The following is a 19,148-nucleotide window of genomic DNA, read 5'->3' on the forward strand; positions in this document are numbered from 1 at the left end:
ACAACACAGTTCCAGCGGGGTAAAATTCCACGTGTTTCATTTATTCGAGGTGCTATGTCACCTCGTAGGCACTGAGCTACAGGGCACCTCTGTGCTACATGAGACATCGACTGGGTCTATGACGACACAGCACTCACTGCTACAGACACGGCACGGACACGCCGCGGCACGGACAGGGCAGCATGGCCACCAGAAGCAGTCCTGCTGCCACTGCTCCCTCCACGCTGCCAGCTGTGGCCCTACACTATGCTGGATTTTGCCCCAGGCTCTGCTGCCATGGTGGTGCAGGAGCCAGGAGAGTTTTCTGAAACAGGGTGAGAAACCACATCCAGAGCCTGGGATGGCAACTCCCTGGAGCCGGGTCACCCACGCATGGGTGCACGCACACCCTGTCCCCATCTTCAGGCACTTGGTGCTGGGCCAGGGCTGGTCCCCAGGCCCCGCTCAGGGTGCCTCACGCAGGCACAGAGCCTCGACAGCTCCACTGGGGCCCTGGGCCACCCCCCCGATGACAAAGAGCAGGCTGGGAGCTGGGCAGCTGGAGCAGGAGCAGCGGCCTGTGGGCATGGGGGGCAGCAGCTCCCACTTCTTCTGAGAGAGGCTGAAGCCTTCCACCGAGTCCAGTGGGCAGGACTGGTTCCCTGTGGGAAATAGGACAGCATCAGCCCCCCTTTAGCCCTCCCCACACTCCAGGCTCTGCCTTTACCCCTTCACATGCCTTTGAATCCCTAGGTGGATTCCCACACCATGGCTGGTCCCTGAGCCCTGGGCTGCAGGGGCTCTGATCCCAGAGGCAATTAATTGTCAGGGACACAAGAGGATTTAGTGGCATTCCCATGGGGAGTGCTGCCGGCACAATGCCGCACTGCGGGCTCTGCCACTGCACTGACACCCCACAGCCATCACGAGGGGACAGGGGAGGGCAGCTCCAGCCCCGGCAAGGCTCAGGAGCAACACCATGCTGCAGGAATCCAGCTGGCACCATAATTCTTCCCCACCACCTCCCACCCTGTGACAGGGGCTCCAGCTCACTCCTGGTGGCCTTGGTGGGGTCCAGCAGGCCTGGCTGCAGGGCTGGGGGTACTGCAGCTGGCACTGGGCACCCCAGCAGCCCTCCCTGCTGCATCCCCAGCTGAGTGACAGCGCTAACCTTTCCCCAGCTCTCTCAGGAGAGGGATGTGGTGCTGCAGCCCGGTGTGGTGGGGCTGAGCCGGTGTGGGCTGCCGCACACACAGCTGGGAAAACCTCACCAGGGGGTGAAGGTGCAAGTAGCTCGGTGGAAGGAGCTGTGGGGCAGGGCAGGAGGGTCTCTCCAGTCTGTGGGGCAGGGCAGGGGGTCCTCTCAGCACTCAGGGGGCACAGGAGGGGCGTGGCTGCAGATGGTGCTGCAGTACCCCTGTGTTTTTGCACAGTTGACCTCCTCTCTGCCGCACAGGTCACTGATGTACCACAGAGAATGGGGACAGGAACATGGCCACATGCCTCCCCCCCAGCATTACCGAGGCCACCCACAGCCACCACTCTTCCTCCCAGGCAGCCTGCCACAAAGTCGGCTCTCTTCTCCCTCATGCGGATAGCACGGCTCGGTTTGCTCCACGCACCTGTGGGCAAGAAGTGTGAGCATCACCCACTGGGGTTCCTCCCTGCGCTCCAAGGCCAACCTAACCGCTTGCTGGGGCCAGGGAGCACAGGGCAGGACTCGCCATGTGTGCAGGGCTGATGCTCAGAGCCCTGCTAAACCATGTCCTTCGCGCATGGACCCCCCTCACAAAGACCCAAGGAGGCATCCCAGACCTGTGGGGGATGGTCCCACCCCACCCAGGGACACAGAGCTCACCCTGCTCAGGATCAAACATCTCCACAGTGTTGACGAAGTGGGGACGGGAATAGAAGTTGTGGGGCCCCGGTTGCTGCAGCCCCCCCAGGCTGAAGACAACTCCATCGGCCATGGCACAGGCAGCGAAGGCGCGGCGGCTGGGCACACTGGGGTAGCGTGTCCAGCTCCTTGTCTCCAGGTCAAAGGCTTCGAAGGCAGTGACAGGCAGCTTGCCCTGCCGGCCCCCTGTGCATAGAGGAGACACTGGAGCTGCTGGCGCCCTGAACTGGCACCACTGGTGGGCTCAGTGAGCAGGACGGGCCATGCCAGCTGTGGTGCCAAGGTAAGAGTGCAACGCAGGGCCACCCTGGGGTGCACCGGGACACCCCTGGGAGTGGGGAGGCAAGGGACACAGAGGGATGCTCTTCTTGCCCCAGCAGCACCTACCCAGAACGAAGATCTTGTTACCCTGCAGGAAGGCAGAAGCTCCATAGCAGGGGGTGGGCATGGAGGGCAGGGGCTGCCAGTGGTCCTTGGCTGGCTCGTAGACACGGACAAGTGCCTGGGGAGATGTGTCTGCACCCATTCCCCCCAGTGCATAGACAGCCCCATCTGCAACAGAGGTAGCAGTGAGGTTGAGGCATCCATTGGGAGTGCTGCAGGGTGGGAGATCCCCTCTGCCCTCCAGGGAAAGCAGCACTGGTGCTGCCGAGCCCCACAGCCAGCTGCTGCTCTGGGATGACTGGGGTTCTGTGAGTACAGCCAGACCTGAGGCCAGCATTGCCCCAACCCTGCTGGGACCCCTTTGCCCTGCTCTCTGCCCTACCCATCAGGTGCAGAGAAGAGCAGAAGGCCATCAGCTCTAATTATTCTCGGCAATACCATCTCCCTGGAGACACCATGGCAACACAGCCATGCTACCAAATCCTGCTCCTACTTCAGGCATGGCCAGCACCCCTGCCTGCCTCCACCACTGCCCTACTGGCCCCTCTGCCCTGCCCACTCAGCTGCAGCCCAGAAACATGCCACAGTGTCTCCAGGCAGGGAGCAGACATGGCACCACATATGGGAACCAGCTCCGGCTCCCAGCATGCAGGCTGCCAGGCTGTGCCATGGTTTGGAGATGCTCAGCAAAGTTTGAGTAGGAATCACAATGTATTCCCTCAAAGGACATTGACCTGGGCTGGAGCAGGGTCCTCAGCTGCCCTGGCACAGCTCCCATCCAGGGCAACTGCGTGGGGAAAGGTCCTATGCCTGGAGAAGCCCCAAACTACAATAGGGCTGCTGGGGCAGGAGCATGACCCTGCCATTAAGCACCAAGTTTGACTGCTGGAGAAAAGCCTCATGGTTGGATCCCAAGGAGTACTAGGATACAAATCCAACCCCAGCAACCCTGACCCCTTCCATTCTTGCTTCCCGAAGCCCCATCCCTATCCCTCACCTCTTTGGACAGCTGAGATGCCCATGGAGGGCTGAGCCAACGCTGCCTTCTTCTCCCATTTGCCCTCATCCACGTGGTAGACCTCGACGGAGGCGAGGGGGCTTTGTGCTGCGTCCACACCACCCACCACCAGGATCTGCTTGCCCAGAGCTAGGGTGGCAGCACCAGCCCGTGGCGTAGGTAGCGGTGGGAGAGTGGTCCAGCGCTGGGCTGGGATGTCGAGCACCTCAGCAGTGCCCAGGGCTCGCCCCCCACTCCCACAGCCCCCCAGCACGAAGAGCTGCCCGTCACGGTGTGCAGCGCTGCAGTACACACGCCGCGTGGGCATGGCAGGGAAGGTGGCCCACGCGAAGGCGCCCGCGCCTGCCGCCATGGGCCAGCTCAGCTGCCCTGGGGGTCCCCAGGCCCCAGCCCTGCCGTGCCACCCATCCGGCCTGGCTCGGTGCTGGCCCGGCTCAGCCCACCGCCTCCTGTGGGGAGAGCAGCCGAGTCAGCACCCGGGCACCCACTGCCCTCCCTGGCCACAGCCGTGACTCCCCACCGGCACCCGCGAGGGCTCCTGCACCATAGGCTCACGCTCCCACTCCCCGGGGCTCCCACTGCACAGTCTGCACCCACTGTGGGTCCCACACCCAAGGTTCCCGTACCCCAGGCTCCTGCTCCCCGAGGCTCCCGGTGCACAGCCTGCACCCGCTCAGACTCTTGGTCCCCAAGGTTCCTGAAGCCCGGCTATCCACAACCCAGGCTCCCTGCCCGCACCCACCGGGACTCTCACTCCCCGGGGTTCCCGTACCCCCAGGCTCCGGGTACACAGCCCACACCCGCCGGCACTCCCGTTCCCCAGGCTCCCTGCCCGCACACACCGGAGCTCCCAGTCCCCAGGGCTCCTGGTGCACAGCCCGGACCCGCGCGGCTCCTGCTCCCAGCTCCCAGCCCGCGCTCCCCGGGCTTCCTCCCGCACCCGCCATCCCCGGGACGGCCGCTCCGCCGCGCTCCCCGCCCCGAGCCGCCCTGCCGATCTCTGGGCAGAGACGAAGCCGCGCTTCCCGCTCACCTCTCGCCCGCTCCTCCGTTCTCCGCCGCTCCGCGCCGGGCCCGCCCGCTGCCGTCGGGGGCGGTGACGCACCCGCCCGCCCCCCCGCCCGGCTTCTCTCCCCTCCGCCCACCCCCCTTCGTGCTGCCGGGCCCGATACCTCCGGAGGGAAGGATGCACTGCGGGATGCGGAAGCCGGAGAGATCCCCCGCTCTGCACGGTGCCGGAGATGCTCGAGCACCGGCTGCACCGGCCTGAGAAGCCACGGTGAGGACCCCCTGCAGCAGAACCCGGCCTGCCAACCAGCCCGGGACAGGGCAGATCCACTCCAGAGTCTCTCACCTGGCTCAGAAAGGTGCCCGTGAGTCCCAAACCCACTATGGTCACCTTTGTCCCCACTTGGACAAACCCAAGAAAGGCACTTTCCACCTACCAGCAAAGGCAGAGTCAAGGGCGGGCAGGAAACTCACAACAGAAACAGGCTAGAAAGGTTTGGTTTAAAAACAGGCAGAAAGGACACAGCACTGCCAACTCTGCCCAGCAGAACACCCCGGCACAAATGGCACTCGGCTGTGCCACCGGTAACACTGCGCTGCTGCCTGCATCATCCCTGCCCCACCAGCTGTTTCCTCTGGGGATCCCATCACACAAGCTCCCAGGACGCTTGTGCTCAGGCATGGAGGCTCCCAGTAGGACTGAGTGGGCAGTTCACACATCAGAGAGGGACAGCTTGAAGCAGAAGCCCAGCCCGGACTTTGCCTCGATGCAGGAGGAAGCAGGGGGTGTACCAGTCCAGAGCCCCTTGGCCCCATGAGGCAGCATCACTGTCCATCCCACTGCTGGCTCGGGGCATCCTGCTCCCTGCAGGCCAGGTAGCGCTCGTAGTTCTCCTCACACTTCCTCACACAGTGCAGGAAATAGTCCTCATCAGCAATGGCCTCCAGCAGGTTGGTCTGCACCAGGCAAATGTTGTACAACTCCGAGGTGGGAATGCGCCTGGGGTTGCGGCTGCCCCGCTCTGAAAACACCTGCAGGGAGAGAGCAGCAACAGGAGCACCGCAGCCTTGGTGGGCAGCAGTGCCGGGGCGGTGTCCAGCACCAGCACAGAGCCCAGCAGCACCACACACCCACTGAGGAGCACCCTGCCCTACTCCTCGGCCCTCATGCTGGCTGCAAGTCAGTGTCAGAGCAGGGGCTGCCCCTGAATCCTGCAGTGCAAGGTGAAGTTTCTCCAGATTTCCCCTCCCTCCCATGAGGCCTCTTTGGCTCTGAACCATCTCATCACAGATGTGGCTGGGGCTCCCTAAGGCACAGGCCACACCATGCAGCTGGAAGAATGGCTCTGCTGAGTGGCTGGACCCCAGGGAAACCTCTGCCAACATCTCTTCCCTCAGCTGCCACAGCCTGTCACCCAGTGGAGAACAAAACTTGCACCTTGTATCTTAACCATGGCCCTGCCTAAGCACACCTGGCAACCTGTTTTCCTCCCAGCATTGCTCTGTCTCTGTCACCAACACAAGGACAGCCCTGCAGAGCTGGTGAGGTGAAAGGAGAGGAAGCAGGCATCCAACCCACTGATCCTGGCTACAGGACAGCAAAGTTCTGGCAGCAGGGATGAGCCCTGCTGGCAAGATACTCAGCCACCAGCACCATAACCTGATGTGGTATGTGGGGGAGCCCTGGGCCTGGCTGCAGGGCTGCCCTGAGACAAGCTGAGCAGCCCAAATGACCAGCTGTGATGGCTACAGATGGTGAAACGATGAACTCCTTGATCAGGGAGACAGCCCGAGGCTGACACGCAGAGAGCAAGGCTGCATGAGCCATCCTCTGGCTGCTGCAGACACCCAGGCAGCAGCTGCTGCAGGCAGGGGCCTCAGGCTCTCTGCAGAGCTGTCCACATCGATTGACCTGACTCAAACACAGCACAGACCAAAGCCTATTCCTGACAGGTCTGCTCTAGGCAGTGGCAGCTCCTGCCACCAGCTACGCACTAAAAGAGCTTCTAAGGAAGGGAATAACTGATGAGCATCCCATCCCTCATCACTCACAGCCACCCAGTAAACTTTGCAGACTATTCCCCAGCCATATCAGACTTCCCCCTGGGCACGTTTCATTTCAGATGGAAACAGGCTGGGGTTCAGGCTTGCCTGTGGAGCTGCTACTCTTGTTTGAGCACAAACAGTTGTCCAGCTGCCAGGTGCATTTTTGTCTCCATAAATATTCCCTTTTCTTTGGCTTTCAGCCACCTACCTGGGGATGAACAATGGTGTCTGCATCATCCAGTCGGATGTTGTCATCGATGAAGATGTGGTGAAGATCGGGATCATGAGGGTCAATCCACAGGGGCTTTCCACCTCGAGAAGAAAACTGATTTTTGGCCCACCTGAAACAGCAAGAGGGACAAGAAACAGACAGGAGAGGAAGAGTGTGACATCTGGTAAAGGCATGGCTGCAAGCCAGGGGAGTGGGACAAAGACCATTCCATCCATCTGCCTGCTGCTGCCACCACTGCTTGGGCAAGAAAAGCATTTTGCAGCAGGTTGACAAATCAGGGGGTGTTTGGTGAAAAGCAGGAGGTACACCAGGAAATGGAGAACTGAGGAAAGACACAAGAGCCCCATCAGGCTGCCCATAGGCAAAATGGGGAGCCCAAAAGTAAAAAAACCCCTCAAAACTAGGAGCTACCCCAGACCAAGAGGAGCTCCGAGAATAATGGGAGAGGAGAAAATGCCCAACCCTCTACCTCAGTGCCCTGCTTCTCACCAGTCAAAGTGGTCTTGGAAGCCTCCAATGCCCTCAAAGGAGCTGAAGTAGTCATAAAGCTTTCTTCCACCCTCCTGGGTGCCCAGCCGCTCTGCTCCCCGTGTCAGCACAACCTCTCTCTTGCTGCAGCGGATCCGGCCAAGGGTGAGGTCAACAGGGAGCTGCAGGATGGCAGAGAGCAGGAGAGGAAAGGTTCCCAAAGCAGACAGGTGGATTCATGCATTGGCAGAGACAACAGGCAGTGGGGTAGAGAGTCCACACCACCACACAGGAGGATGGTGATGGGGAGAAGATAAGAGGAGGCATGGAACCCCGCAACCAACAATCACCCCCTCCCCTGGGATGGGAAGGAATGGCCTCCCAGCTGCACACTGCCTCAGCTTTAATCCCTGTTCCATGTCAATGCCCTGAGGAGCAACTGAGGCAGCTTCTGAGGCTCATTCCCAGTGTTCCTGCCAGAGGGGAGCACGGGTGCCATCAGCTCTGAGCCAGAGAGCCCTGTTCTTCTGCAGCAGGCCTTCTCCAGGAGAAGGGATGCTCTTCCAACCTGGGTTACCCTGAGAGGAGGCCTTTCCCATGCAGGATCCTCCACACTCCTGCTCTCCCCTGGCAAACCGTTTCTCCCTGGGAAGCTGGCTGTGCTTCCTACCCGCTGAAGCCAGAGCTTTTAAAATCAGGATGGCAAAGTGTCTGGAAAGTGGCCTGATGCAGAGAGCTCCATACAAGCCACCTGGAGGGGGTGGTCCACTCACCGCCAGGTCCCGCAGAGCCGGGAACCGGGGGTGCTGCCCAGCCAGGGCGCAGCTGACGGCCCGCAGTGCGCGGGGCAGGTCGGTGCCGAAGGTCCTGAAGACGACGGCGAAGGCCCTCCCCTCCCGGTGCAGGGTCTCCAGCAGGCGGAAGAAGGAGGGCAGGATCAGGTGGTAGTGCCTGTTCTGTTCCCCCGGTACCGACAAGACGTCGTGCGGCTTGCCCGGCCACTCTAGCAGCTGGAGGTGATGGGCGTGGAGGTCGCGGAAGCACCGGCCCGGGCCCGTCTCGGTGAAGGCGGGGTCCCGGCCGTGGTGGCTGTAGTAGCTGAGGACGCCGGGGCAGGGCGGGCGCAGGGAGGGGCGATCGCTTGCCCACTGCCACTCGCCTGCAAGAGAGGAGGGGGCTCAGCAGCAGCCGCCGCCCCCGCCGCCTGCCTTGACCCGACCCGTCCCCCCCAGCGCTCACCGGCGGCCCCGACGTGGCCCCAGGTGACGGTGCTGAGGAAGGTGTTGAGGGCCGCCCGCGGGCCCTGCCCCGACACCGCGTCCGCCACCACCACCGTGTTGTTCAGGTCCACGTGCAGCACCAGCCGCCGACGCCCGGCCCCGCCGCTCATCGCCCCGGAACCGGCCCCGCCACCGGGACCAGTCCCACCGCTCATCGTCCCAGAACCGGCCCCGCCACCGGGACCTGCCCCAGAACCCTGACCCGGCCGCGCCGCCGTTACCTGGAGACGGCGCCGCTTCCGCCCTCACCGCTTCCGCCGGGGAGCGCCCCCTGCCGGCCCGGATCTGCCCCGCGGAGCACGTCCGCCACCGGCGCCCCGGCCGCCGTTGCCATGGAAACCGCGAACGCGAGGCGGGGGTGAGGGCTTGGCCATCCCTCCCCGTGAGGGGGGCGTGGCCCCGCTCCGCGGCGAGGGACCGGAAGCGGAAGGGGGCGGTGCTTCCGGCGCTCCGCGGGCGGCCATGTTGGAGCGGCGGTCGCAGCGCAGCGGCGGGTGCGGGTCTGGCGGCGGCCGGTAGGTTGAGGCCGGCGGTGCCCGGGCCCCGCGCTCCCGGGCGAGGGCGCTGCCGAGCCGCCCGGCGGGGCGGCCTTCGGGCGCTGGAGGCGGAGCTGCGGCACTGAGGGCCCCGCCCTGACTCCCCCCACCGGGCCCGGGAACCGGCTCGGGCCGAGCGTGGGGGGCCGCACCCGCTGTCTGCACCAATCACTCCTCGCAGCCCCGCAGGGAGGGCACCGGCCCCCGGCGGCTCTCCCCCCCACGGGGCACCTCTGGCCGGCTAGGGCTCCCGCCGGCCCCTCCTTATCGTGCCGGGCCGGGCCTGGGGAGGGGGGAGCGAGAGACGGGCGCTCGGGATGGGGCATCTCCCCCACCGAGGGGTGGGCTAGGAGGACAGGCTGAGTCGGGAACTGCCCGCTCCGATGCTTCTCGCCCCGAGCCCTTTTTGGGCCTCCGCGCCCCTGCCCTGCAGCTCGGCCCTGCCAGCAGCCTGCCTGCCCCTCCGGTGTTCCCGGAGGAGCACTGCAGAGCCCTTTCCTCCAGCTCCGCTCCCGGACAGCTGGACCTGGCATCCACCGGAGCGTTGGGTGTATTTGCAGCTGCACCAGGAGTGCTGCGGACCTGTGGCGCCTCGGCACTTTAGGCAGGGCACTTCTCCCGGGGGTGTTTCAAGTGAAGGAAGCTGCTGCTGGGTGGACAGACTGAGGCTGTGCCTGCTTGTGGCTGGCTTTTGCTCCTTCTGCAACTTGCACAGCACAAAGCAAGACCAGGCAGATCGATGTTGGGATGTCCTGTCCCTGATAAGATGTCACAGCATCTCTCTTCAACATCAGGATATCCCGTAATGTGTCCCAGCTGCTCCCGGGATCACTGCAGCCAGATGATCTGTTTTGCAACCTGCTGAGAGCGTGTTCTTAGTTGTGCTTCTCCATTGCTTTCTCCCTCTCTACCGTCTTGGGATTAAGCTTTACCTCCTCACTGGCTTTGCTGTGCCTGCTCCTGCTTGTTCATTTTGGAGGTGGCAAATCTCCCTGCTGGCCAATGATGCGGCTCCATCCCAGCACTTCCCTGCCTGCCTCCCCTCCTCCCTGGGAGATCCAGTGCCTGTCACAGAGCAGCTGTGTTATCCTCCTCCAAATCCTTCTGCCCGTGACGTCTGCAGAACACTTGACTGAGATTAGGCTGTCATGTGGAGGCTCTTACCCCCCTGCTGACCTGTGCCTCCCCTTCTGCTGCTGCTCTTGGCTGTGTGTGCCGGGCCGGGTCTGGCACTCCTGGGCTGTGGGGTTGTGGTGAGACCAGAGTGCTGGGAGGAACATCAGACATGAGTGATTCTGTGCTCTGTCTGCTCAGGCATTAGGCTTCTGTCACAGCTTTCTTGCCTGACCACTGACCACTGTCTTCTCTGATAGTCTGACACGTTCTGCCATTCCCTCAAAAAGGTTTTTCACTGAATCCTCCATGTTATTTTGAGAGGTATCAACGAAGCTGAAGACTTTCATAATGTAGCACTGTGGCCAGATGTGTCCTCTCAGTGTGAGAGGAGCACAGTTCTCCTGGGTGCATCCCAAAGTCCTGCCTGGACTGCTTTTCAGTGCCTTTTTTTTTTTTTTTTTTTGCCTTTTTTTTTTTTTTAATTCAAAGCAATAGTGAGTGCCTTTGTCCCAGGCAGACAGCTGTGTAGTGCCCTGGGAGTGATCCCAGTGTCATTCCTCAGGCCATCATAGCCTTGGCCCCACTGATGTGTGCTTCCTTCATGCTGCCCTGCTTGAATTTCCTGCTTCCTCCTCCCTTGGCAGCGAGTGCCCTTGGATCAGCACCAATGTGCTGTGGCAGCAAGCTGCAGACTGTTGTTCAAACAAGGGAAGGGTGAGGAGTGGGGATGCTTTGCCACAGCGTTCAGTGTCGGTGAAGCGCGACCGAAACAGCCTCCAGCTCTGCTGTCAGGTCTTGGGGGAGTGGTGCTGCTTTGGCAGGGACTCAGAATCAATTTTTGAACAGAATTGGTGAGGAAATCTGGAAAATTGGATGTGATGCTGGGGTAGATTTGAGGTGCTCAGGCCTGCTTAGTGTCAAGAGGGCTTGATCTTGGGAGAGAGCCCAACACAGGGCTTCTTTACCAAGGGAAAATGGGGTCTGGTTACCCAAAACTGGGGCATGTTGAGCTTGAACTGGAAAGAAGCTGCAGATTTCACTGAGAAATCAGAACCCTTTCATTGGAGCCCTTCATCTTGGGATGGCTTGGTTGGGATAACCTGAAGTCTTTGTTAGGTTTGAGGATAATTCTGCAAGAGATGTTTTAGTTTGACTGCACAGATCAGTGATACGGATTTTCTTGACAGTGCTTCCAACTTGGGTTATGCCCAGAATCTGACCCAGCGTTTTTGAGTGGCCACAGCTGGGCTTAATGTTTTCAGATCCCTGCTTAAAAATGCAAGATTATTTCACTTCCTGTCAGCTAACTATCTTCTCTCTCCTTTTGAGGTGTTAAGGGTTGTTTTTCCAGTAGTTTGGACCTCTTTAAAGTGCCCGCTTGCCTAGTGCCATGAATATTGCAGTGAACCATGTGGAAGAAAAAGCTGTCCATTCCTGGTCAAGAATTTCCTCTGCAGGACAGAAAGTGCTGGAGGAAGCCCTGCGAGTCTTTAACCCCATGTCCAAGGATCTTTCTGACACAGAGACCCAGCTGGTGGCTTTCATCCAGGGCCTGAAGGAGGAGGGCTACCAGCCCACGATTCTGAGGAGCAAGGATGTGTATGGGTACAGCTCGTGCACAGCAGACACCCCAAAACAAACAAAGGAGAGTGCCCCGCACAGCTGTGCCAGCACCCAGGCCACTCAGAGCCTGGCTGGGAACTCTGTGGCCAAGGTGGCCAATTCACCCTCCCGTGTCTCGGTGAGCTCTGGGAAAGTCTCTTCTCAGCACATCTCTAAAGGGGATTCCACAAATCTCCTCCTGAGCTCCTTGAAGCAGACACGGTCCGGCACGTCGAAGGCGGCGGCAGCGGGTTTCCCCACAGGCATGTATCCTGATGTGTACCCAGCCATGAGACTGTCGGTGGTTCTGGAAGCTCTGGTGCCACTGAAAACATCCTCATCCTGTTTGGAGTCCAAGTACACACGGGGGCGTCTTGGGAGCTCACCCTCTGACCTTAAACTCCTCCAGGCTTTGAATCCACCCCGGCAGTTTTCTTCAGGCAAGACCTCTAAAATAACAGAAGGGAAGGGCTACAAGCGCCTGATAAAGGCAGCACCAGATTCTGCCACCCTGGCTTTGAATCTTCTGAAGGGACCAAAGGGTGGGGTGCTGCAGGAGAGCAATGCTTGCAAAGCCTCGGGAGTCCTCAATGGGAGAGTCACAGGAAGCTCCTCCCAAGGCTGCACTGCACCACTGCAGTCCAGGTCCTTGAAAATTATAGATAAGGCACCTCTGGTGGGAAAAACAGAGTGGAAGGGCAGCAGCACTTACCGGGAAAGCATTGGGCAGAAGAGGAGAGGAGCTGCAGAGGTAAGAGAAGCACCACAGAGGAAGAAAGCAAATACCATTCCTGTACAAAATAAATCTCGACGGGCTCAGAGCACTTTGAACCTGCTGAAATTTCGGGCCATCAAGGTGGGCAGCTCTTCTTCTGACGATGAAGTGAGGAGGAGAGCACAGAAGATTCTTAGGGTCAACCTGTCTCCTGTGATCCGGATTCAGCCCTTGTCTCACTCTCACAGTGTTCCCTGACTTTCTTCACTTCGTCACTTTTTTTTGTAAGTAAGTAAATACGAGCCTGGCACCAAAGCACGGAGAAGTTCAAGAAGTTCTCTGGTGCCTGGTGACGATGTGTCGACCAACCTGCAGACAGAGCAGCCTGCTCTGGTGCCGTGTCTGCCCCTGCAATGCAGAACTGACTGCAGGAGCACAGAACCCTGCTGGGAGCAGCGGGATGGGGCCTCTCCACATCCCCCCACAAGCCAAGCGGGGCCGGGGACTCGCTCCCCGCCAGCGCGCTTCCGAACGTGGCAGGCTGCACTCTCCTGCAGGGGGAGAACACAGGACTTTCTCATGACATTGATGCACTGTGATAATGCTCTTTTTCAAGCTGTACATTTACTGGTTTTATTTTGATCAAATTTTATAACTTTATTATCTATATATCTATATATCCATATATGTGCACATGGCCCAGGAGCGGTGGGCAGGTGCACCTCCTCCATCCCTCTGGGATTGGTTTTGATAGCTTTTGTTCCCCCTCCCCTTCAGCCAATCTTTTGTTGGAAGGTGCCAGGATTTCTCTGTGATTCAGTGTTGTGACAGTCTGTTCTCTTGAGCAGCTCAGAGGCAGGCAGTGTTAGAGCCACTTGTTTGTCTCCAGAAATGCCAAGCAGTTTGGAGAATTACCAGCTGATAATTGAGTATAGTTTTAATCATATTTTTGGTATTACCTCTGCTGTAGAGTGAGGGAATGTTCTGGGGCCATGCCTGCAAGTCTGCCTGGCATCTCCAGGTGTCTCCTATGGCTGTTGGTAGTAGAAACTCTAGCAGGGGGTTGCCTCCAAAGAGCAGTTCCTCCTCAGCACCCAGTGCAACACCCCAGTTGCAAACATAGAACATGAACTGTGACTGTGAGAGCCAAAGGGCTGGAGTTGTTTATAATAAGTGTATAAAGTGTCCTGCTCACAAGGTAACAGCTTTGCTGTTGCTGGATGTTTCAGAAGCAGGTTGTAGGTGCTGGTGGAGAAGGCATGGGCTGTGCTTGAATGTATTAGAGACATCTTGCCGGTCTCAGAGCTTGGTGGGATATTTGAGCATAAAGAAAAGCTGGAAAGCAAGAGAGTTAAGAGGATATATATGTGAGGATAATAATGTATATTTAAACATTGAGAGTTTCTTTCCACTGGTTTATGGGGGTGAGGCAGTAGGAAGAGAGGTCAGCACCGTGTTGCAGTGGGTGATGGCTTTGCTGTGCCGTCTGGTATGTTGTGAGAGGGTGTGTGGCAGGTGTGAAAGCTGCCGGAGCACAGGCTCTGCACGTCCCCAGGAGGCACTGCAGAACCACTGCCTGCCTCAGCCATCCTGAGCTGCGGGCACACCAGGGGCTGAGAGTGCAGACTGTGAGGGTGGGGCTGCTCCCCAAGGGGAAGGATCCACAAGCTCCAGGAGAAACACCACCTTGGAGGGGTCAGTGCTGCCACTGTCGCCTGGGAGGGGTGGCTTCCAAGGAGACAAAACTGCAATGAGATACTGCAAAAGCAGAACCTGGCGGCTCAGGGAGAGGGAGAAGTGTCAGACCAGGCACGAGCCTGGCCCTGTATGCTGCCATACGTTCAGATCTCAGCAGCCGTGGGCCACTAATCCACTCATTCTCTCACCAGCTTAAAATACCGGTTATCTGACCTAGTAATCTCTGTGGACATTGGCTGAAGAGATGTGCTCCCTGGGAAGCCCCAGCTCCTTATGTTTCAGCCCCTCCTTAGCACCTGGCTGGATTTCAGTGCTTTGCAAAAGAGGTCAGGATCTGATCCCCAGCTCAGAGAGCAAAACTGCAGCACAAAGAGGAGCAAAGAGGTCCATGAGGGAGAGAGAGGGCAGGAAAGCTGGACATCCTCAGGTGCAGCTGGGGTTCTCCCCCCTTGCCCAGGTAGAGCCCAGTGGAAGTTCTCCCTCAGAGGATGATGACAAGCTCCAAGTGGCACAGGCAGGTTTTTTGTGGTTTTACTGTGCTGCTGTTGGAGATCAGAACTTGCAGTGTTTGAGACTGACCTGTGAATGCCGCTGGTTGGCTGCAGAGGAGAAGGAAATATTTTTCTTCTGTGTTTTAAAATGCCCTGGCAGAAAGTTCCCTGTCCTGACTGGATTAACAGGGACCTTCCATCATTGTTAACTGGCCAAAAATTGCTTTTTCCCTTTTGTTCCCATCCCTCAGACCTTTCTCATTCCCACGCTCTCAAGTGCCAGGTCCTGAAGTCTTGCACTGGAGTTTCTCTTTTTGACTGTTTCCCAAGGAGGGCTCTGAACTCCTGCCTGTGGTATCGCCCTCTGACAGGCTGCTCTGCAGCTTCCTCTGTTCCCAGCCCCATATAAGGGCACTGAGCACAGACATCCCAGCTGAGTTCTTGCCACCAGTGGGGAAAACATCAGTGCATCAACAAGGCTGGGTTCTGGTGGAGGAGGCTTTCCTGCCAGCCTGAGCGGGAAGCTGAGCACCTGCAGCCAGGTTATCAGGACACATCCTTCCCCTTCACGGAGTTCCTTCCCCCGACTGCACTGCTCCCTGCCTCCCCACTCTTCTCTATCACCTCGTGTCTTTCACAGCTTGGGTCTTTGCCAGTCAGGGACTTAGCTTGTGCTGCTGCTTAACACATCCAGCAGACCATGCTGCCTTAGCTCTGCCATGCCTTTCCGGGCACTGAGCTGAGTTCTGTGAATACATGGTGGTGACAGATCACCCGGTGTCTTTCCCAGGCCACCAGCAAGAGGTCTTCTGCTCCGCAGGGAGAGGCCAGCATTAGGAATGCTTCTGTGTCACTGAGGCTCCTGCCAGGGAACCGAGCACCCTATGGCCCTGTGCTGAGGGACTTGCGCGTCATCATTCCAGTCTCTGTCAGCTCTTCTGCACACCCCTGACAGACTGCAGGGCCCCTCGGCTCCTGGGCAGCTCTGGAGCTCATTTCTCTGCCCTCCTTTTGTCTTCTTTTCCCCTCACAGGTGGCTAAAAGATTGCAGGTCCTGATTCACAGAGGAGGTTTGCAGCCCCTGGTGCTAGTTTGGGCAATTGCTGCCTGTTGGCTGTTCCCAGGGACTCTGGTGCTGGCAGGTGTGGGGCTTGCAGCCTCTTGGTGGTTGGCTCTGCTGTCCTGCTCCTGGTGACCTGGGCCTTCAACTCTTGGTGTGCAGGAGGCCACAGAAGACTCTGGTGTTTAGAGAATCCAAAGGGTTTGATCAAACCACACCTGCATAAGACCAGATCCAATCAGAGATCTCTCTCCAGAGGTTCCATGTACCCTGTGTTCTTCTGTGGTGGCAGAGTGACAGACGCTTGCCTTCCAGGGAGCTGTGCAGCTGTGTCTGGAAGGGCACACAGAAATGCTTTGCCTGAAGTGCTGTGGACTCTGCTGGGTGTGCCATGTGCACGTTGTTCAGACCTGTTTCTATATTAGTCACTTTGAATTCATCCAAGTGCCTAACCTGGCCTCTTCCCATTCCTGGGCACCATGACAGCCGAGAGCTTTGGAGCCTCTCTTAGGAATGGTTTTACTGCATGGATTTGTGCCACTGTCACTTCAAGAAATAATTCAGCCAGCAGTCAAAGGGCTGTTCTTCCAACAGAGTTTGTGGAAATCATTTCTCCTTTTATTCCACTGCCAAGAAGCAAGAGTTTATGTTTTGCCTCCACCAGACAAGGTCTTGGAGCTTCCTGTGTGCTTCAGATGTCTGTCAGCGAGGTCCATGAGGAGAGCAGCATGTCCAGCAGGCAGCTGAAGGGGAAGCTGACATCAGATACCAGTTGAAATCACATTGTTAATTGGGAGAAATATTTTGAAGCTCATGTCCACTGTGATCAGATTTCACCTTCTGACACTGCTTTCAGTTTGAGAAGTTTCTCCTTGGCCTCTTCCCCGCACACCATGTTGCGTGGTGCTGCTGCTTCCAAACTGTTTGTGTCCCCCCTGCCCAGCACCAGCTGCCCTAGTGATCCTTGTACAGAATTTCTTAAGCACTATTCTGCAAATTACAAAGGGATTCTTTTGTTATTCCTGTTTTGTACCCACTAGTGGCATTTCTGTGCAAGGAGGAGGTGTGCACTGTGGAGTGTTAAGAGCACTTTTGTAGCTGGGTATGTCTTGGAGCATGGTATCACCTGCCCATCCTGCAGCACCCTTACTCACTAGGCCAAGGGGCAGTGGGCTGAGCCCCCCCGCTCTCCAGCTGCCCAACTTCTGCTGCATGTCCTCCAGGCCTCCCTGACACACCAGCAGCACTGCTCCACTGATGGAGCTGGTGGAAGTTTTCCAGCTCCAGCTGTGGCAGGAGGGGCCAGGGGGCTTGCGCACAGAATTTGGGCCCTTACAGTTGTGACTTGTGCTGGACTCATGGCCAGACCTTGCCAGGATGTTGGAGGGTGCAGCATTCCAGCAACTCTCCCATTTGGGTCTGCATTCCTTGCCCTGTGTAGGAGCTGGGCCTTTGGCCATGGCACAAGGGACATCTGGGGACAGGGTGCAGGTGTGTCTTTCAGCTGCAGATGTGCAGTACCATGCGAGCTGGGCAGCTTCTGAGGCAGGAGAACATGTTCAGGTGGGAGGATTTTTGTTTTGGCTGTGGTTGGCAGGGTCAGTGCCGAGCTCTGTGAAGCACCTGCTCCTCATGCAGGTTGGTTGGTGACAGTTGGTGTGTGTGACAGTTTGTGTTTCAGTCCTCAAAATGGCACTGTTGCTGTGGTCAGACAGGGCTGGTTTTGCAGGATCTGGGATGGCTTGAGGAGAAGACAGCTGTTCTGGGGCACCTGGCACTTTCTTGACGGTGCTGTAGCCCTTGGGTGGGCTGGAACCATCCGTGGAGAGGGCTGTGGGACAGGCCCTCCTGTTTGGAGCTCTATTCTAGATAGCACTGTGCTTGGTTTTCCTTCCCTCAACTTTTTCCTGCCTGGAGCTGGGTGCCCTTAGAAAGGTCTCAGATGCCTGACTGGCTGCAGGAGCAGAAGCCTTATCCCAGAAGGCAGGAGAGCCAGCCCCGAACCCTGCCTGTAGCTGTGGCTGTGCTAGCACTTGCAGCTTGGCCAGCTGCCCCCAAAGCCATGGTGCTGAGGCCAGACCCCTCAGTTTGTTTAGGAGGATCGAGGGGGTCAGATGAAAAAGCAAGGAGCTGGGATTATGGGACCTGGCTGGTCAGCTTCTGCTGCAGGAAGAGATCTGCAAACAGGAGGAGCAAGGTGTGTAGCACACCATACTGACAGCACTTCTGCATCCCATCCCTGCCTGGCTGATAGAGCTGATAGAGCCCATCCTGCTATCTCTGGCAGCACTGTGCAGGTGCTGGTGCTGCAGGCTCTGTGGCAAGGGGCTGCCCTTCTGCAGCAGGTGCCCTTCCCAACCCTTGGTTTCCATCCTTCATTTCTTGCACAAACTTGCCCTGCTTGGGTTGCTGTGGGGAAAATAAGGTACCCTCTGGACACCGTTGCAGGGGGGTAGAACCTCCTCCAGTGAGCATCCAAAATACTTTCCCCTGCGGGGACAATTAGGACTTGTGCTGGGGAGTTCCTTCAAGGCCTTATTATCATAGAATCATGGAAAGTTAGGGGTTGGAAGGGACCTTGAAAGATCATCTAGTCCAACCCCCCTGCCAGAGCAGGGTCTCCTACAGCAGGTGGGTCACCTACAGCAGGTGATTATCCTCTGGGACTCTTTGTTGTCTTAATTAGCCCTGTCCATTCCTGTTGCCACAGGCAGCCCCTGTGTGGGCCTGAGGATTTCCCACAGGCACAGTCAGGCACGTGGTGCTGTTTTTAAAGAAGGTGCTTCAAAGCTAACCCCAGAAATACCTCCCCTCCTGCCTCCGCTCCACCACGCTGCCACCAGGATGGGACAAAGTGAGTGTCGGTGTTTGCGGCAGGAACGGCACCGTGTGTGACGCGGTTCCCTCCTGGTTCCCCATGCAGCGCTCCCAAGGAGCAGCGTTTCCTGAGCAGAGGCACAGCAGCTTCTCTGAGGGTCATGGGGGCTCTGGGTGGGCAGTGACTGTCCCCTCATCTCTGCCAAGCAAGAGAGTCCTCTCTGTGCTGCAGGATCACCAACCTGCTCCAGCTGGGACCAGTGCCGCCGGCTCAGCCACGGATGTCTCCTGGCATATGGGGATCCTGAGCAATGGCCGGAGAGCAGTGACTGCAGCCCACAGGAGGGCGAGTATCAAATTTTTGTATGACAAATTTACAACAATTGACCATCTTGTTCTTGAGTGAACTTTTTACTGTTTCATTTGTGTAGAATGTTTCTGAAGCTATATTAATGTTTAATGTTTCATACAAGGCTGGGCTGCTCCACACTCAGTGTTGTATATTTTGGAATGACATTGTTTAGTGAAAAGACAGCCGTAGTGTTATTCCTCTCTTTGGAGGGAACAGGACAAAAACCAGACTGTCTTTTTTTCTTCAATGAAGTGAACTTTTTGTTATGAAGTCCTAGCAGGTGTCCAGCCCTTCAGTAAAATGGTGCTCAGAACCGCCCAGCGTGTCCAGCTTTTCTTTGGGCCTCGCCAGACTGCTCCTCCCAGCCCTGTGGGAACTCTGTGGAATGGTGTCTCCTCCCATGTGCCCCACCACTATGTGGGTCATACCCAGCTGGGGACCATCACCAC

At 58.0% G+C, this 19,148-nt stretch overlaps 3 protein-coding genes across 3 annotated transcripts; 1 reads left to right on the forward strand and 2 right to left on the reverse strand.

Moving 5' to 3' along the window:
- Positions 1–20: 20 nt before the first annotated feature.
- On the reverse strand, positions 21–4,383 carry KLHDC8B (kelch domain containing 8B). Its single transcript, XM_071756112.1, has 6 exons — positions 4,312–4,383; positions 3,258–3,727; positions 2,264–2,428; positions 1,838–2,062; positions 1,500–1,601; positions 21–641 (listed from the first exon to the last, which is right to left on the reverse strand). The coding sequence occupies exons 2-6, from the start codon at positions 3,628–3,630 to the stop codon at positions 445–447; spliced, it is 1,062 nt and encodes a 353-aa protein (XP_071612213.1). The 5' UTR covers positions 3,631–3,727; positions 4,312–4,383; the 3' UTR covers positions 21–444.
- A 385-nt stretch (positions 4,384–4,768) lies between these two features.
- On the reverse strand, positions 4,769–8,546 carry LOC139801623 (uncharacterized). The gene is made up of 5 exons (XM_071756111.1): positions 8,272–8,546; positions 7,806–8,191; positions 7,054–7,214; positions 6,541–6,673; positions 4,769–5,318 (listed from the first exon to the last, which is right to left on the reverse strand). The coding sequence occupies exons 1-5, from the start codon at positions 8,465–8,467 to the stop codon at positions 5,112–5,114; spliced, it is 1,083 nt and encodes a 360-aa protein (XP_071612212.1). The 5' UTR covers positions 8,468–8,546; the 3' UTR covers positions 4,769–5,111.
- Positions 8,547–8,652: 106 nt separating this feature from the next.
- On the forward strand, positions 8,653–19,016 carry CCDC71 (coiled-coil domain containing 71). Its single transcript, XM_071756107.1, has 2 exons — positions 8,653–8,827; positions 11,294–19,016. The coding sequence occupies exon 2, from the start codon at positions 11,355–11,357 to the stop codon at positions 12,537–12,539; it is 1,185 nt and encodes a 394-aa protein (XP_071612208.1). The 5' UTR covers positions 8,653–8,827; positions 11,294–11,354; the 3' UTR covers positions 12,540–19,016.
- Positions 19,017–19,148: the final 132 nt, after the last annotated feature.

The sequence above is a fragment of the Heliangelus exortis genome, chromosome 12, assembly GCF_036169615.1.
Source record: "Heliangelus exortis chromosome 12, bHelExo1.hap1, whole genome shotgun sequence".
Lineage (NCBI taxonomy): Eukaryota > Metazoa > Chordata > Aves > Apodiformes > Trochilidae > Heliangelus > Heliangelus exortis.